The sequence below is a fragment of the Elgaria multicarinata genome, chromosome 1 (genome assembly GCF_023053635.1).
Source record: "Elgaria multicarinata webbii isolate HBS135686 ecotype San Diego chromosome 1, rElgMul1.1.pri, whole genome shotgun sequence".
Classification (NCBI taxonomy): Eukaryota; Metazoa; Chordata; class Lepidosauria; order Squamata; family Anguidae; genus Elgaria; species Elgaria multicarinata.
Window position 1 is genome coordinate 7,264,955 of NC_086171.1, and position 16,650 is coordinate 7,281,604.

The following is a 16,650-nucleotide window of genomic DNA, read 5'->3' on the forward strand; positions in this document are numbered from 1 at the left end:
CCCCCGGTCCCCGCCGCCAGGCCTGGGCCCGCCGCTGCACGAACTGCAGCTGCGGCTCCAGGGAAGCCCCCCCACTTACCTTATCTGTCAGGGATGAGCGCAGGCCGCGCTCTCCTTGCTTCTCTCCCCTCCCTACGGGGAATCTGAAGCTGATGCGCATGCATTAGCTTATCAGATTCCCCATAGGGAAACATGGGGATTTAAAAAAATAATAAAAAATTGATGGAATGGTCTTTTGGAAAAAAAAAAGCCATTCCATCAATGGGCTGGATAGCACAATGCAATCCTACTAGTGGATTACATGGGGAGGCTTCCAATTTAGCTTTATTAGTGTGTAAAAAAATGGTCGCCAACCCGAAAGCATGTCTGATCAGATTGAAACAGAAATGCTTCCCCCCTGTTTTGTCTTTTGAACTCCCATCCAGCCCTCAATATTTTACTAATCTTCCTGAAACGCGCCGGGTATTTAAAACCAGCATTTCTTTCTGGCAGTACTCTGTTTCAGAAAGATTGGTGAAATATTTTTCATTCTAGGCTGCTAGGTCGACCCACCACCCAGTAACTCCTTTTAACATGGTGGAACGATCTTTTTACTGACCATCCTTAACTACAGGAAACACGACCGTGTTTCCTGTAATTATTCTTCAAACTTTTCTGGCATCAACCTAATGTGTTTATATGCAGGACACCGGAGATGACATTAGCAGAAATCTATTTTCCCAGCAAGGGTTAACCTTCGTTATCTCAGTGTGCTGGGAGAAGGATCCACCTTTATTCCCATTTGACTTTGTTCTACATAAGAAGTGCCCTGATGCTGGATCAGACCAAGGGTCCAGCTAGTCCAGCACTCTGTTCACTCAGTGGCCAAGCAGCTGTTGACCAAGGACCAACAAAGCAGGACAGGGTGTAACAGCACCCTCCCACCCATGATGCCAAGCAACTGGTGCACACAGGCTTACTGCCTCAAATACTGGAGACAGCACACAACCATCAGGGCTAGCAGAAATGGATAGCCTTTGCCTCCAAGTATTTATCCAACCCCCTTATAAAGCCATCCAGATTGGTGGCCATCACTACAACTTGTGTTAGTGAGTTCCATAATTTAACTATGCGCTGTGTGAAGAAGCACTTTGTTTTATTTGTCCTGGATCTACCACCCATCAGCTTCATGGGATGACCCCATGTAGGGTGACTAGATGACCCGTAAAACCCCGGAGACCTCCGGAGAAACGGGGATCTCCGGGGCAACCGGGATTGGCCCCCAATTTACCAGGGAAAGGCGTGGTCCCCAGTCCCGCCCGTGGCCTCCTGTCGCACATCTGGGGCTTTTCTTTGCTGGTGCGCTGGCGCTGACAAAGAAAGGCCTCGGAGCAATGCAAGGTGACAGGCAGGGCTGGAGGCTGCGTCCCTGCCCCTCCCTGCCTCGATGGGGCCTTCTACTTGGCCGGCGCGATTGAGCAGGCCGAGTAGAAAGCTCCATCAACACTGGGGGAGGGGGCTAAAGGGTCAGAGTCAGTTGGGGCAGTGAGAAGTGCTGGACCAGTGCCTGGAGGCTGCAATGGGCTGGATGAGGGCTAATAAACTGAAGCTGATAAGAAAAGCTCTGTTAGTTGGTGGTTCCCGAGTCCAGGAATTGGGGAAGTGACCTGTTCTGGATGGGGTTACACTCACTCTGAAGGAGCCCGTGCATAGCTTGGGAATACTCCAAGATCCATCCTTGTCCCTGGAGGCTTAGGTGGACTCCGTTGCCCAGGGTACATGGGGTTGGCTTTGGCTGAACCACAAGCTATGGCCTTTCCTGGAAAGGGATAAACTAGCCACAGTAATACATGCACTGCTAACTTCCCGATTAGACTACTGCAATACACTCTATGTGGGGCTGCCCTTGAGGACGACTCGAAAGTTGTAGCTAGTGGAAAATGCAGCATCTAGATTGCTGACTGGAACATCTCATAGAGACCATATCACCCCGGTCTTAAAGGAGTTGCATTGGCTGCCAATACGTTTCCGGTCAAAATTCAAGATGCTGACTTTTAAAGCACTAAACTGCTTGGGACCTCGATACTTGAGGGAGAGCCTCTCCCTAGATCTGCCTGCCCTAGACCTGAAATCTGTTGCAGGAGCCCTTCTCTGTGCCCCACCATTGCAAGATATATGCTATGGTGGGGCATGAGAGAGGGCTTTCTCTTTTGTGGCACCCCAGCTGTGGAATGCCCTCCCCCTGGAAGCCCAACTGGCACCAGCACGGGCTTCATTTCGGTGCCAGGTTAAGACATGGCTTTTTGACAGGGCCTTTGATGGCGAAATCCACCAGCCTGCACACTGTCATCTTTAAAATGGATTTTACTGTTTTAAAATTTTGTGTAAGTTTTAACATAGTAACGGTTTAATTTGTTTTAGAATTGTATATTTCATCTATTTTATATGTTTTATTTTAGCTGTACACCTCCCTGAGATCATTGAGATATAGGGCAGGATATTAATATTTTAATAAATAAATAAATAAAGGAACAGGAAAACTGCAACTGCCTGTACCTGCTTAGAAGTGGGATTAGATCACATATTAAACCTCTTGGCTCACCTGCTTATGGGCTCCATCACACCAGCAATTTCTTGCACGCTCCCTGTGAAGGACGGCCCCAAAGGGCTGCGGTCCTGTTCAGTTAGATCTGCTCTGTCTGGCTGCGGCCTCTGGGCCAGGAGGAGGGAGTTTCAGGGAACAGCTCATGGCATGGGTATTGGCTGTGCCTAGGGTGACCTTATTTTGGAAACCAAAAAGGAGGACAACATGGCTGCCCCCAAGGGGGCGTGCCCCCAACATGCCCAGCCCCCAAAGGGGCGTGCCCACCAACATGCCCAGCCGCCAAAGGGGCGTGCCCACCAACATGCCCAGCCCCCAAAGGGGGCGTGCCCACCCAAACATGGCCTTGGTCACATGTCTAATTTCACAGCACACAATTAAGACGAACCTATTATACATAACATCTTAATGTGAAGTTCATTGCACATGTGTTTTCACAGCATACTGCATTATATTTCATTCACTGGTTTTATGTATGATGTTCCAGAATATTTTTCACCTTTGATTTATACTTGGTTTTGCCTAGAACAGTGTTTCTCGTGCTTCTTGAGCTTGACCCCATCCTTCTGAACTTCACTCTCTGGGCTCCCTGAACTAGCGCTGATGTGTGTGTATGCATAGATCCTTGCATAAAGTTGTTTGGATGCAGCTTCCTGCTCCTGCACAGGGATCTGTGCCTTGGCAGGCACCAATCCAACACTGGCAGAAGAACAGAACAGGACATTTCTGAACTTTCCTAAAACCATACACAGGAAAACGTAATTAAAACAGAGTAGCAGCTCTTTCCCAAGGCAGGTGGGGATAACAGAGCAAGTGGTGAAAGCAAAGGGATGTGGGACGGGAAGAAGCCCATTTCACAAACAGGCAAACTCAGGCAGCAGACAAATAAGAGTCAGTGACTGCAAGAGAGAATGTGTTTGGGTGACGTAATTGCAGCATAGTATCTTCCCAGAACCAATAGAGAGCAGTGTCATAACACAGAGAAAGGCATTTATAGACAAGACCACTTCTCCAACATTTAAGTTAAAGCGAAATGGGAGACCAGGGAACCCATTTTACACATAGGCAAAGTGAGGTAGCAGGCAAATAAGAGTGAATGACTGCAAGGGAGAGAGTTTGGGTACACGTATGTTCAGAGAAGACGGCTGCCCCCCTGGCTGCCCACCTCTTTATGCTTCTCCAGGCCCCCAGGCCTTGTGACTCACTTTAGCCAGTCCTATGCCCCACTCGGGTCGTTGGCACCCTCTCCCTCGCCAGGCCGTTTCCACAACTGAAACAGATCAACACCCCAATTAGCATGACCTTGGCTACTCCAGCTAAACTGGAGTACTACCCATGCCATGAGCTGTTCCCTGAAACTCCCTCCTCCTGGCCCAGAGGCCGCAGCCAGACTGAGCAGAACTAACTGAACAGGGCGGCCGTCCTTCACAGGGAGCGTGCAAGAAATCGCTGGTGTGATGGAGCCCATAAGCAGGTGAGCCAAGAGGTACAGGAAACTGTTCTCCTCTCCGAATTGCAAAATAACATGGTCCCTCTTTTGGACCTCAGCGTTTATTTTATTTTTCGTAACCCCACACATAAAAGAGACACCTTTGAATATGAGCTAATATTTAACAAAATGTCTTCCACTCAGAACTTCACAAAATAAATAACTGCCAGCCAAAATAACTACGAAAGCCAGGTTTGAATCCCTTTGCCCTCAGGCTGCATTATGATCAAGGGCATGTCTAGATCAGTCTAGAACAGCAAAAAATCGGCCAGGGCACAGTGCAGGTCTGCCACCAAAAGGCATACTGTAATACTTTAGCTTTTCCCCATTCTTGTAGAACTCATTTTTTTATCCCGTCTGGGGTCACAAACCTGTCATATTTGAATGTGAGAGGGTCAGGGTGGATTTCTGGATCTGTTTGCAGTGCAAGAAAAGGCGACAGCAGTCGATCATCACCTTTCTGGAAAGTATATTCTTTGCCAACGTCCATCTTAATATCCATTTCCTGCATCACAGTTCTGAAGAGAAGAGCAGACCCTTTCAAGTGCAGAGTTTCCTCTGTTGTACTGTCCAGAAGAGGAGTTTTGATCATATCCAAGGACACGTTGATGAAGGGTGTCATGGTGCCAAACGTGAGGTTTCTAACTTTCACAGAAAAAAAGTTTTATACTTTTTTAGCTTAATGCAAGCCTATGGGGGGGGGGAAACAGAGCTCCGATCCAGATCCGGAGCTCCGCAGCGGAGTGGAGTGGACATGGGCGGAGCGGGGGTTGGAGCGAAGCGGGCCGATCTGAAAATCGCGGATCTGGAAGTGAAGCGGAGCGGGGGGTCCGTGCACACGCCTAATTCTAAGTTCAGTCAACATAGATTTGTATAAAGGCAATGTGATATTGAGAACTTCATTCTTAATTCCTTTCCTAACGATGCCTACCATGGAATTTACCTTTTTTTTCCCCTTCTCTTTTTTTCACAACAGGCATGTTTTCATCGAGATGTCCACACAACCCCAAGATCTCTTTCTTGGTCAGTCACCAGTAGCTCAAATGCTATGAAGTTATACTTGAAGTTAGGATTTCTTGTCCCAGCATGCATCACTTCTGATCAGCTCTGAGGCTCTATAAGTGGCTGTGTCACCTTATGAAGTCAGATAGGGACTCAAGGAGTAAAAATTCCTTAAAAATCAAATACATGGATTTTTAAAAAAAAAATCTGGAGGGGAGGAAGCTTAAACCCTTCACTCACAAAAAGCCATGGCCCCTAAATGCACAGAGCTCTCAGACAAAATCCATACACCCCTTCAAATTTAGGTCTCAAGATTTTATTGTTTGTAGCCAATGGCCATCACAATACAAACACAAAGCACACAAGTATAAAACAGAGAAACATTTGATACACTAAAACAAGAATACAATAAAATGACCAGGATTTAGAACATTCCTTCTGTTTAACACCCCCCCTTAGGATTTGACAGTGGTGTGGTTTAGAAAGACTGCTCTTCTTTTTCTTACAGCGAGCGCAAATAAAGCTATCCTATAGCTGATGAATTTGTCCACATCAGCCAGCAGCCATCTAATTTTAATATATCTGATTGGCCTCCTAAGGTGGTCTGGAAAGGGAGAATTAATTTAGCCCTGGACGAATTATATAATGGACAGTATAGGATAGGGTGACCCTATGACTGGATTTGCCCAGTTTTTTTATGACAAATCCGGGAGGGGGAGGTTTAATCCGGATGTTTCCAAAGAGCAAATCCAATGGGAATTAACAAAAATGGTTATAACTCCATCATTTTTTTAAGATAAAGAGCTGAAAGTTGGCACTATGATAGCTTTTAGGTAGTTCTTTAGCCATACCAAATTTGAAACAGATCCATTTATCCATTGATTTTAGGATTTTTTTTAAAATTTGGGGATTTAAAATGATTATTTTTTAAAAAATATTATTTTTAAAGAGATAAAACTTGGCACCATGATTACTCTTAACAAGGACATTAGCTATGCCAAGTTTGAAACAGATCCATTGAGTTTTAAGATTTTATTTTAAAGTTTGAGGTTTTAAAATTATTATTTTTAAATGACATTTTTAGAGGAAAAAGGGCTGAAAGTTGGCACAATGATAGCTCTTAAGGAGAGATTTAGCCATGCCAAGTTTGAATCAGATCTCTTCATCCAGTGTTTCTTTAGGATTTTTTTAAAAGTTCAAAGTTTTAAAATTATTTTGTTTTAATACTGCTGGAACCATATCCTTCAAACTCAGGTTGTCAAACCTCCTCTTTGGGGTGTTGCACATTGAGCAGTTTCAGCCCTTGGCATTAAGGGATCTCCAGTCTTTAGGTAAGAAGTCCTGGGCAAGCAGGGCACCTTTCCTGTTGCAGATTTGGTGTGCAGTCAGGTACCTGGAGTTCAGCAGAGGCAAGGCATCCACAAATCAAAATGTGGGAAAGGAGAGGTCAGTCAAAGCCACCCCCAGGGCAAAACAGAATGGGCCAGAGGCCTTTTTCTCAAATTTCCACATCTTGGGCGATGAAGGGTCATCTTTAGAGAAAAACTCTCATGGCCAACAGTAAGGTGCCAGTCGAGAGAGGGGCTCTCTTCTTTGTGGATGCCCTGTTGCTGCAAATGTTGGAACCTGGCATATCTTTGCTTTGCTTTGCTACCACTTCCCTTCCACTTCCCTTTGTACACTTGTGACTGCACTTGTGGGATGCAATGCAGAACATTTGAAGTGCATACCAGAGGAAAATAGATAGATTTGTGGCTTTGGCTGGCTGGCATATCTCTTAGAGACAGAGTTAGACTGAAGACACAACTCAGAGATGGCTGTAGCTGAGCCCTGAGAGGATTCTGTCTCTTGCCCCTGCTTGGATTCTGAACCTGTGTCTGACCTTGTGCCTGTTTTGTGGATCTGCTTCCTGCCTCTGGCTTTCTGTTGGACTCTGCCACCAGAGACTCATGACTCACCCCAGCTTGCACCACCAGTATTCCAACCACCCACGCCAGTTCCGTCTCTGTCCATCCTAGCACCGGCATTCCTGGCTAAGGACCCTGCCACCTACACCCCAGATCATGACACAGTGGCAGGTCTTAAGTAGATATTTCAGCAAACCAAATTGTATTCAGATTGGGTCATCCGTTGATTTGTTATGATTTTTTAAATTTCCTCCCTCAAGCCCTTCAGAGCTCATAGTCAACTAGTAGGAAGGAACGGAGGAGCCCTGTTGCATTGCTCTGGGCAGGTGCGCATTCGTGCACATACACACATGTACGCACACATACACCAATGTGCCGGGAAGCTTTCACAGCTTTCAGCCAAAGAAAAAAGAAACCTTTATGGGGGGGGGGGGAGGATTGCAAAAGAGCATTTTCTCCTGCACATGGGGCAATAGCCTAGGTAAACAGAAGAGGCTGAGGATGCACATTGCAGTGGAATTGGCTAGATCCCCTGCTTGGTTTCTGAGAAATCCCAAGGAGACAGAAGGGATCAGGCTTGGTGAGAACAGAGGCGTTTAGCCAGAAGCGTTGCAGTTTCTTCTCTGAGCTTTATCACACCATTGCATGCAGTTCATGGAAGGGGGAGTGAGGTTTTCCAACAGGGTGAATGGAGGGGGAGTTTTCTGACTACCACCAACCTATGAACTGTAAGGGGAGGTGCAAAGGAGACCAATGGGTAGAGGCTATGGCAAAACCAGCCACATTTTTTTTTATCCTCAATAGGATAATAGCAACATGCTACAGGAGACATGTAAGAGGCTTGGGACTTAGAAGTGCACAGGTGTAAGTTTGCAAGTTTTCATACGATCTATAAATGCTATATATCCGAAGTGGGATAATACGAGGGAGAACCAGAAAGAACGTGGAGGTGGGATAAAGGCTTAAAACAACTGAAATGTAAATACAAAAAATAAGTGGAAAGCCAGAAAATTAGAAAAACAATTCAACATAGTCAGTGGGATTATATTAAAAAAGGAGAAACACATGGCATCTTAAAGACTAAGAAATTTATTATAACAAAAAGATGTAGGCTGGATGCTTCGTCATTAGTTGTGTGCGTGTATGCTATATTTTCTTCACAACAACCTTGTGAGGTAAGTAAACCTGGGAGAGAGTGATAACACACACCCCTGCGCCCGTCCATTCCCAAGATCCACAGTAAGATCCATAACTGCACAGTGGCTCTACACTCCAGGTCAAAGACTATATCCACTCCTACGTTAATTCCCCTCTCTCTGAAGCATTCAATAAATGCAAAGTATTATTCTTAGTATTACCACTGTTTGTAGGATCAGTTACTTCAGGCATTGATGAGGAATGAAAACAGATTTTCGTTTAAACGGGGGGGGGATTTGTACAACTGATTAGAGTTGTCACTGTGCTCTTAATGAGGACACCTGTGTTCTGGCATCTAGGGAAATGTCGGTTTATCACGGCATGAACTTTCAAAGACTCTGGTCCAATGTTCAAGAAATGATCAGACAAGGTAGTATGCCTGTCTGGAGCTCACTACTGCTCCACTGAACCTCTCCCTAAGCTAGTGGCCATGTATGTCTCATCTCGACTTCATACATTTACTGACAGGGGAACCATATGCAACATAACCAGGTTAGCCAAGAGCTACAGGAAACTGTTCTCCTCTCATAATTACAAAATAACATGGTCACTTCTTTTGGACCTCACCCTTATTTTCATTTTTCGTAACTCCACCCTCAGAAGAGACACCTTTGAATATGAGCTAATATTTTACAAAACTCAGAACTTCACAAAGTAAATAACTGCCAGCTAAAATTACTACGAAAGCCAGGTTTAATTCTCTTTGCCCTCATACTGCATTATGATCAAGGGCATGTCTAGATCAGGCGATATCCCAGGGATCGCCCCGGAATCATCCCTATGCGTCCACATGATGCACAGAGTATCCCACGGCAGGGAGGGATGTCTTGGGATTGTCCTGAGACCACAGGAGCTGTGGGCAGCCATCCTGGTTTCTTCATGGCTCCTCAGGAGTAAACATGAGGAAGAGGGGACTGGGCATGGGGCACGGAGCTATTCAGGAGCTCCATGTCCATCGGGATGGGGGTGGGGAGCGGGATTTTTTTTAAAAAAACTAACCTTTTCGATGGAGCATTTGTGCGCTTATTTTCAATAAAGAAACAAAAAACAAAAATGCAGGCGCGACATCCTCTTCCTCCTGGGACATCGCATGCCACGTGAGGCCTGAGGGGGAGGATCTCACGATCATCATATCGTGTGAACCTCCCCCTCCCTTCCTTAGGTATAGACATGCCAAAAAACTCTGTATTTATAAAATAATATTTTTAAGAAGAAGAAAAAGAATTTAACTGTGAGCCCACATGTTAGTTCAAAATAAAAACCAGGTTTGATAGGGCAATCCTATGCATATTTTCTTGGAAGCAATCCAAAGGGCTGACTCCAGGGCACTGTGCAGAGGATTTGAGCTTAAATGACGTTCCCTTCAGACTCTCAATCGGTATTTGAACTGAACATCAGGAGATGGTTTTGTGATTCCAAACCCATGTCTTCTTACATCTGTCGTAGGCATTTCTGCTTCTGCATTAACCAGTTCCATGTCAAAGTAGGCCAGCATCAATAAGACAAACATCTTCATTTCATTAACAGCAAAAAATCGCCCAGGACAAAGTCCAGTTCCACCACCGAAAGGCATACTGTAATACTTTAGCTTTTTCCCGTTCTTGTAGAACTCCTTTTTTATCCCATCTGGGGTCACAAACCTGTCGTATTTGAATGTGTGAGGGTCGGGGTGGATTTCTGGATCTGTTTGCAGTGCAAGAAAAGGCGAAAGCACAAGATCATCACCTTTCCGGAGAGTATATTCTTTGCCATCGGCCATCTTAATATCCATTTCCTGCATCACAGTTCTGGAGAGAAAAATAGACCCATTCAAGCGCAGAGTTTCCTCTATTGCACTGTCCAGAAGAGGAGTTTTGATCATATCCAAGGACACGCTGATGAAGGGGCCGCCTGTCTTGTCCTCCTGACCGGTCTCTCTTAGAACTCTCTCCACTTCTTCCCTCACTGCCTTCATTGCTTCTGGATATTTCAGGAGATAGAAAAGAATCCAGAAAGAAGCATTGACAATGTTAGTTTGAGATAGCCAGAGAAGCAGCAGCTGAAGTTGAGTCCGCATCTTTTCAGTCATCCCGGTCTCAGCCATATGCTGATCTAGCTCAGCTACGCAATTGCTGATGCCGTCCCTTTGATACAACTTTTCTACTGAGAGAATGTCGCAGAAGTACTTCTTCAAGTTCTCTATCTCCTTCTTGCTTAGAGGGTCTAAGATGCCGGTGACCATATGGGGATAGAAACTGTCAAATTTCTCAAAATTTTCAGAGAAGTTCCCACCTTGTGTTATTTGATTCTCCTTAGCATTTTCTTTGCTGTCTACATCTTTGTGTGGCTCATAGCCAAATAAAGTCAGAAAAGAGGCTTGGAAGACAGTTTTGTAGGTAAAGTGGAGGACTCCCTCCTGCCGCCAAGATCTTTTCCCCTCACCTGAATCGTAATTGAGAAGAATCACAGACTTCAACTTCTCCATCATCACCTGGTTCAGGACAGGTAGATACTTCCCTCTGAGATACTTATCACTGATTTTTTTAAAAATATGTAGCAGAGATTCTGTGAAAGGAAGGCTAAAAATATTACGTAACACCATTGATGGAAATTTACTATAGCTCAGCCCTTGATTTGATACCTTCATTAAGGGTTCATAAGTAGAAGGATCAATCAAAAAATGCATGTAATTGCCTCCGAGCAAAACTGTGAAAATATCCCCATGTTTCTTCCGCATCCTTTCCAAAAACTCTATAGGGCTCCGAATGAAACTTCGCCCGTGTCCGACCCATGGAAGGAAGCCTTTTTCCAAGGGGGGTTCCTTGGGTTTCCTCTTGCGAAATGCTCCTATTTGATGGAGTAAGCCAAGTAGGGTTGCCAAGAGGCACACTAAGAAAGTGCAAAGCACAGTCTCCCAGAGAGTCATTGCTGATGTGATGGAAGAAACACTGCAAAAGAATAAATGAATCCACAGGTTTATATGAATCAACCAATCAGATGGCACATCAGGGTGGGGTGATCTAATCCCATTTCTAAGCAGGTACAGGCAGTTGCAGTTTTCCTGTTCCATTATTTATTTATTTATTTATTCATGAAAATATTGATATCCTGCCTTATTACAGGAATCACAGTCATCATTCCTGTAGTTAAGGGCCGTCAGTAAAACGAGCATTCCGCCATGTTAAATGGAATTGCTGGGGGGTGGGTCAACCTAGCAGCCTAAAATAAAAAATATTTCAGGAATCTTTCTGAAACGCGGTACTGCCAGAAAGAAATGCTGGCTTTACATTCCCTGCGCGTTTCAGGGAGATTTCTGCAATATTGAGGGCTGGGTGGGAGTTTAAAGCAGAAAAGGGGGGGAAAGTATGTCTGTCATGATCTGCTTTGTTTTACTTCTGGGTTGGCGATGTTTTTTTTGCTCACTTATAGCGCTCAATTGGAAGCTTCCCTATGCAATCCATTGATGGGATTGTGTTCCCCTGTCCTCCTCATTGATGGAATGGCCTTTCTTTTTAAAATATCTGCTTCCGTTGATTTTTTATTAATTTATTTGCGTCCAATGTTAGCCTATGGGACTCCGATAAGCTCACGCATGCGCCTCAGGTTCCAAGGAGGGAGGGGGAGAAGGGAGTGAGTGGGAGAGAGTTTGGGAGCAAGCAAGGCCATCCTCGGGGGGGGGGCAGGGCCTCCTTCTAGCACCCGGGCCTGCAGCCGCGCAAGGAGTTCACCTCAGCTGGGCCCAGGCTTCCTCCCAGCGTCTCCGCCCCCTCCCTGCCTCAATGGGGCCTTGTACTTTGCCTGCAAGATCGTGCAGAGCAAGTGCAAGGCCCCATCGACGCTGAGGGAGGGGGCTGTAGGACGCATTCTGGGACTTCCTCCCAGCGTCTCCGCCCCCTCCCTGCCTCGATGGGGCCTTGTACTTTGCCTGCAAGATCGTGCAGAGCAAGTGCAAGGCCCCATCGACGCTGAGGGAGGGGGCTGGGGGATGCATTCTGGGACTTCCTCCCAGCGTCTCCGCCCCCTCCCTGCCTCGATGGGGCCTTGTACTTTGCCTGCAAGATCGTGCAGAGCAAGTGCAAGGCCCCATCGACGCTGAGGGAGGGGGCTGGGGGACGCATTCTGGGACTTCCTCCCAGCGTCTCCGCCCCCTCCCTGCCTCGATGGGGCCTTGTACTTTGCCTGCAAGATCGTGCAGAGCAAGTGCAAGGCCCCATCGACGCTGAGGGAGGGGGCTGGGGGACGCATTCTGGGACTTCTTCCCAGCGTCTCCGCCCCCTCCCTGCCTCGATGGGGCCTTGTACTTTGCCTGCAAGATTGTGCAGAGCAAGTACAAGGCCCCATCGACGCTGAGGGAGGGGGCTGTGGGACGCATTCTGGGACTTCCTGGAAGCGTCCCCCCCCACTCCCTGCCTAGGCCCAGGGGAAGAAGAAGAAGAAGAAGAAAGCTGCAAGCAAGCAGGAGAAGAAGCAATTAGAAGGTAAGACTGAGGGGGGTGGGTGGGGGGGATGGTGGCTAGGTGAATGTAGGGGGCTGGCTGCTTAAGAGCTTTATTGCACCAGCGCTATACCTTGCAATCACTGCAAATTGCATGCAAAGGACTCAGAAGTTTTCCACCTTAAAATCAGCTTTTATTGTGAAGTACTCTCATGCTTCCTGCTTTAATTGTGCTTAATTTGCAAAAAAAAAAAAAAAGCAATTTCCCCCTTAAACTCACATGGTGGTTTGCAAAGGATTGCTGCAAAACAACAATGTCTAAAGCTGGTAGCTCTGTGCTGCAGCAGCAGTAGCAAGACAACTGCAAAAGCAGGTACATGGGTGCTGGTGTGAACTGTATTTAGCTTGCACGCTTGAAAATTGTACAGATTCCAGCCTTTGCAGTGTTAATCTCGAAGTCTTACTGGGGGAGTTTGGGTGTGTGTATGGATAAAACTCTATAAAAATATTTCTCTTAAGACATTGTCAGGGATGTCTGTCAGGGATGCTTTAGGGTGGATTCCTGCATTGAGCGGGGGGGGGGGGTGGACTCGATGGCCTTGTAGGCCCCTTCCAACTCTGCTGTTCTATGGTTCTGTGTGTCTAGATATTAATTTTAAACAGTTTTAGGCTATTTGCAGTTCCATCCTTTTCTATTCTAAGTAAAATGATTCAGACTTTCTTTTTAAAACAAACAAAAGCAGGCATTAGTTTGCAGCAGAAATGTCAGTATTTAGAATCATAGAATAGCAGAGTTGGAAGGGGCCTACAAGGCCATCGAGTCCAACCCCCTGCTCAATGCAGGAATATAGTGGCCGTTTCTTTCTTTTCCACTGGAGATTGTATTAGAACCTCATCTTTGCTTAGGTGAAGGAAAAGCAATTAAGTTAAAATAATTTATTTATTTATTTATTTATTTATTTAAGAACTTCAGTTTTAACTGTGGCAATATTCTTCCTTCAGGAAACATTACTTCATAGACCACCGTGATCCTTCTAGACTCCCTTTGCAGCCTTTTTTATTTTAAAGATTAAAAAAAGGCTGTTTCTCTAAGGTTTGAGAAGGCTTTCTTTAAAATACAGTCTTTCTTTAAAAATAGGACACTTTAGACATGTTTGAGCTCTATAGAGGAACCATACTTGTCCATAGGAATCCGTGGCAAAGCGCTCTTTGTGATCTGAGGAACTGAGTAAGGGAACCCTGGAGACAATTTAGACTGACCAAAACCCTATTCCCCCTTCTGAAGAGGTCTGGATTAACACTATTCCTCCTTCTGAAGAGGTCTGGATCACATCTCTAGAAGCTGGCTTATCCGCTTCCTAGAATTTGGGATTGTAAAGATTACCCCCTGATTAATTTATTTGTTTATTTATTGCATTTACATACTGCCCCATGGCCAAAGCTCTCTGGGCAGTTTACAAAAGTTAATGAGCTCTTCATTCTGAAACATGTTGGGCATAATAATAATTAAAATAATACATTGAAAATATTTTCTCTTTTTGCATCCTGTTACTGGAAGCATCACTGGGGTAGATGAAGAAATACTCTTAAATCCATAAGGGTGTAATCTTATGCATGTTGAGAGGGGGTGAGGCCTACAACTGCCAGCATGCCCCAACCCGCAAGACTGGCTGAGGAATGCTGGGAGTTGTAGGATTTTTAGTTTTCTGTCTAAAAATGCATAGGATTGCACCATTGGGCCAGGTTCAGATATTATTTAAACCTTATATTCAAGTAATGAGGTATGATACGTGTAAATGTATTGTAAACCACCCAGAGAGCTTTGTCTATGGGGAGGTATATAAATGTAATAATAAATAATGATTTATTGCTAGTTTTGCAAAAAATATTTCATGCCAACTTTTTATCATGGGATGTCTGGATCACATTGTCAATGGAATAAGTTTCTAGGTGTTCAGCTATACATTGGGGCACTGAATAGCTGCTGAGAATAAGTTTGATACAATTCTGAAAGTTACTGTACCGTTTCCACCCTTATAAATAAACGAACAAAACTGTCATAGCCCCCTGAATCACAGCAATTCATTTTTTATCATAGAATAGTAGAGCTGGAAGGGGCCTATAAGGCCATCGAGTCCAACCCCTGCTCAATGCAGGAATCCACCCTAAAGCATACGTTACAGATGGTTCTCCAGCTGCCTGTTGAAGGCCTCTAGTGTGGGAGAGGCCGCAACCTCCCTAAGTAACTGGTTCCATCAATCTTCTCTTCTCCAGGCTAAACATGCCCAGTTGTTTCAGTCTCTTCATGGAGTTTCGTTTCCAAACCCCTGATCATCCTGGGTGCCCTCCTCTGAACCTCTCCAGCTTGTCTCCATCATTCTTACTATATCAGCTATATTGGAACATTGAGAGAAAATGGCTGCCTCCTCTAGCAAATATTGTCAGTGTCTTTTCGCGGGTGGGTTACTCTAAAGCCTCCGCCTCCAACCCCAGCGTCCTGGCTTCGAAGCCTGGAGCGGGCGGTGAGTGAAGGGAGGTAAGTGAGCACGCGGCGGGCGAGGGAGTGCAAGCTGCAGAAGCCCTGACCTCTTTTGTATCTGATTACTCTAGTATAGCTCCTGCAGCTTGCACTGTTGTGATGAAAAGGGAATTTCAGCAGGTGTCATTTGTATATATGGAGAACCTGGTGAAATTCCCTTTTCATCACAACAGTGCAAGCTGCAGAAGCCCTGACCTCTTTTGTATCTTATTACTCTAGTGTAGCTCCTGAAGCTTGCACTGTTGTGATGAAAAGGGAATTTCACCAGGTGTCATTTGTATATATGGAGAACCTGGTGAAATCCCCTCTTCATCACAACAGTGCAAGCTGCAGAAGCCCTGACCTCTTTTGTATCTGATTACTCTAGTGTAGCTCCTGCAGCTTGCACTGTTGTGATGAAAAGGGAATTTCACCAGGTGTCATTTATATATATATGGAGAATCTGGTGAAATTCCCTTTTCATCACAACAGTGCAAGCTGCAGAAGCCCTGACCTCTTTTGTATCTGATTACTCTAGTATAGCTACTGCAGCTTGCACTGTTGTGATGAAAAGGGAATTTCACCAGGTGTCATTTGTATATATGAAGAATCTGGTGAAATTCCCTTTTCATCACAACAGTGCAAGCTGCAGAAGCCCTGACCTCTTTTGTATCTGATTACTCTAGTATAGCTACTGCAGCTTGCACTGTTGTGATGAAAAGGGAATTTCACCAGGTGTCATTTATATATATATATGTAGAACCTGGTGAAATCCCCTCTTCATCACAACAGTGCAAGCTGCAGAAGCCCTGACCTCTTTTGTATCTGATTACTCTAGTATAGCTACTGCAGCTTGCACTGTTGTGATGAAAAGGGAATTTCACCAGGTGTCATTTGTATATATGGAGAATCTGGTGAAATCCCCTCTTCATCACAACAGTGCAAGCTGCAGAAGCCCTGACCTCTTTTGTATCTGATTACTCTAGTGTAGCTCCTGCAGCTTGCACTGTTGTGATGAAAAGGGAATTTCACCAGGTGTCATTTGTATATATGGAGAACCTGGTGAAATCCCCTCTTCATCACAACAGTGCAAGCTGCAGAAGCCCTGACCTCTTTTGTATCTGATTACTCTAGTGTAGCTCCTGCAGCTTGCACTGTTGTGATGAAAAGGGAATTTCACCAGGTGTCATTTGTATATATGGAGAACCTGGTGAAATCCCCTCTTCATCACAACAGTGCAAGCTGCAGAAGCCCTGACCTCTTTTGTATCTGATTACTCTAGTGTAGCTCCTGCAGCTTGCACTGTTGTGATGAAAAGGGAATTTCACCAGGTGTCATTTATATATATATGGAGAATCTGGTGAAATTCCCTTTTCATCACAACAGTGCAAGCTGCAGAAGCCCTGACCTCTTTTGTATCTGATTACTCTAGTATAGCTACTGCAGCTTGCACTGTTGTGATGAAAAGGGAATTTCACCAGGTGTCATTTGTATATATGGAGAATCTGGTGAAATTCCCTTTTCATCACAACAGTGCAAGCT

At 45.2% G+C, this 16,650-nt stretch overlaps 1 protein-coding gene across 3 annotated transcripts in view; it reads right to left on the reverse strand.

The window, feature by feature from the left end:
- The window catches only part of LOC134396270 (7-alpha-hydroxycholest-4-en-3-one 12-alpha-hydroxylase-like), a 67,363-nt gene that overhangs the window by 42,101 nt on the left and 8,612 nt on the right, over window positions 1–16,650 (reverse strand). Inside the window, exon 2 of one of the 3 annotated variants that reach the window (XM_063122710.1) lies at window positions 9,411–11,103. The exons of the other annotated variants lie outside the window; for them this stretch is intronic. Coding sequence (XP_062978780.1) covers window positions 9,540–11,081 — 1,542 coding nt within the window. The 5' untranslated portion in view covers window positions 11,082–11,103 and the 3' untranslated portion in view covers window positions 9,411–9,539. Of the gene's footprint in view, window positions 1–9,410; window positions 11,104–16,650 lie in introns of those variants that run through there. 3 annotated transcript variants of the gene reach the window in all.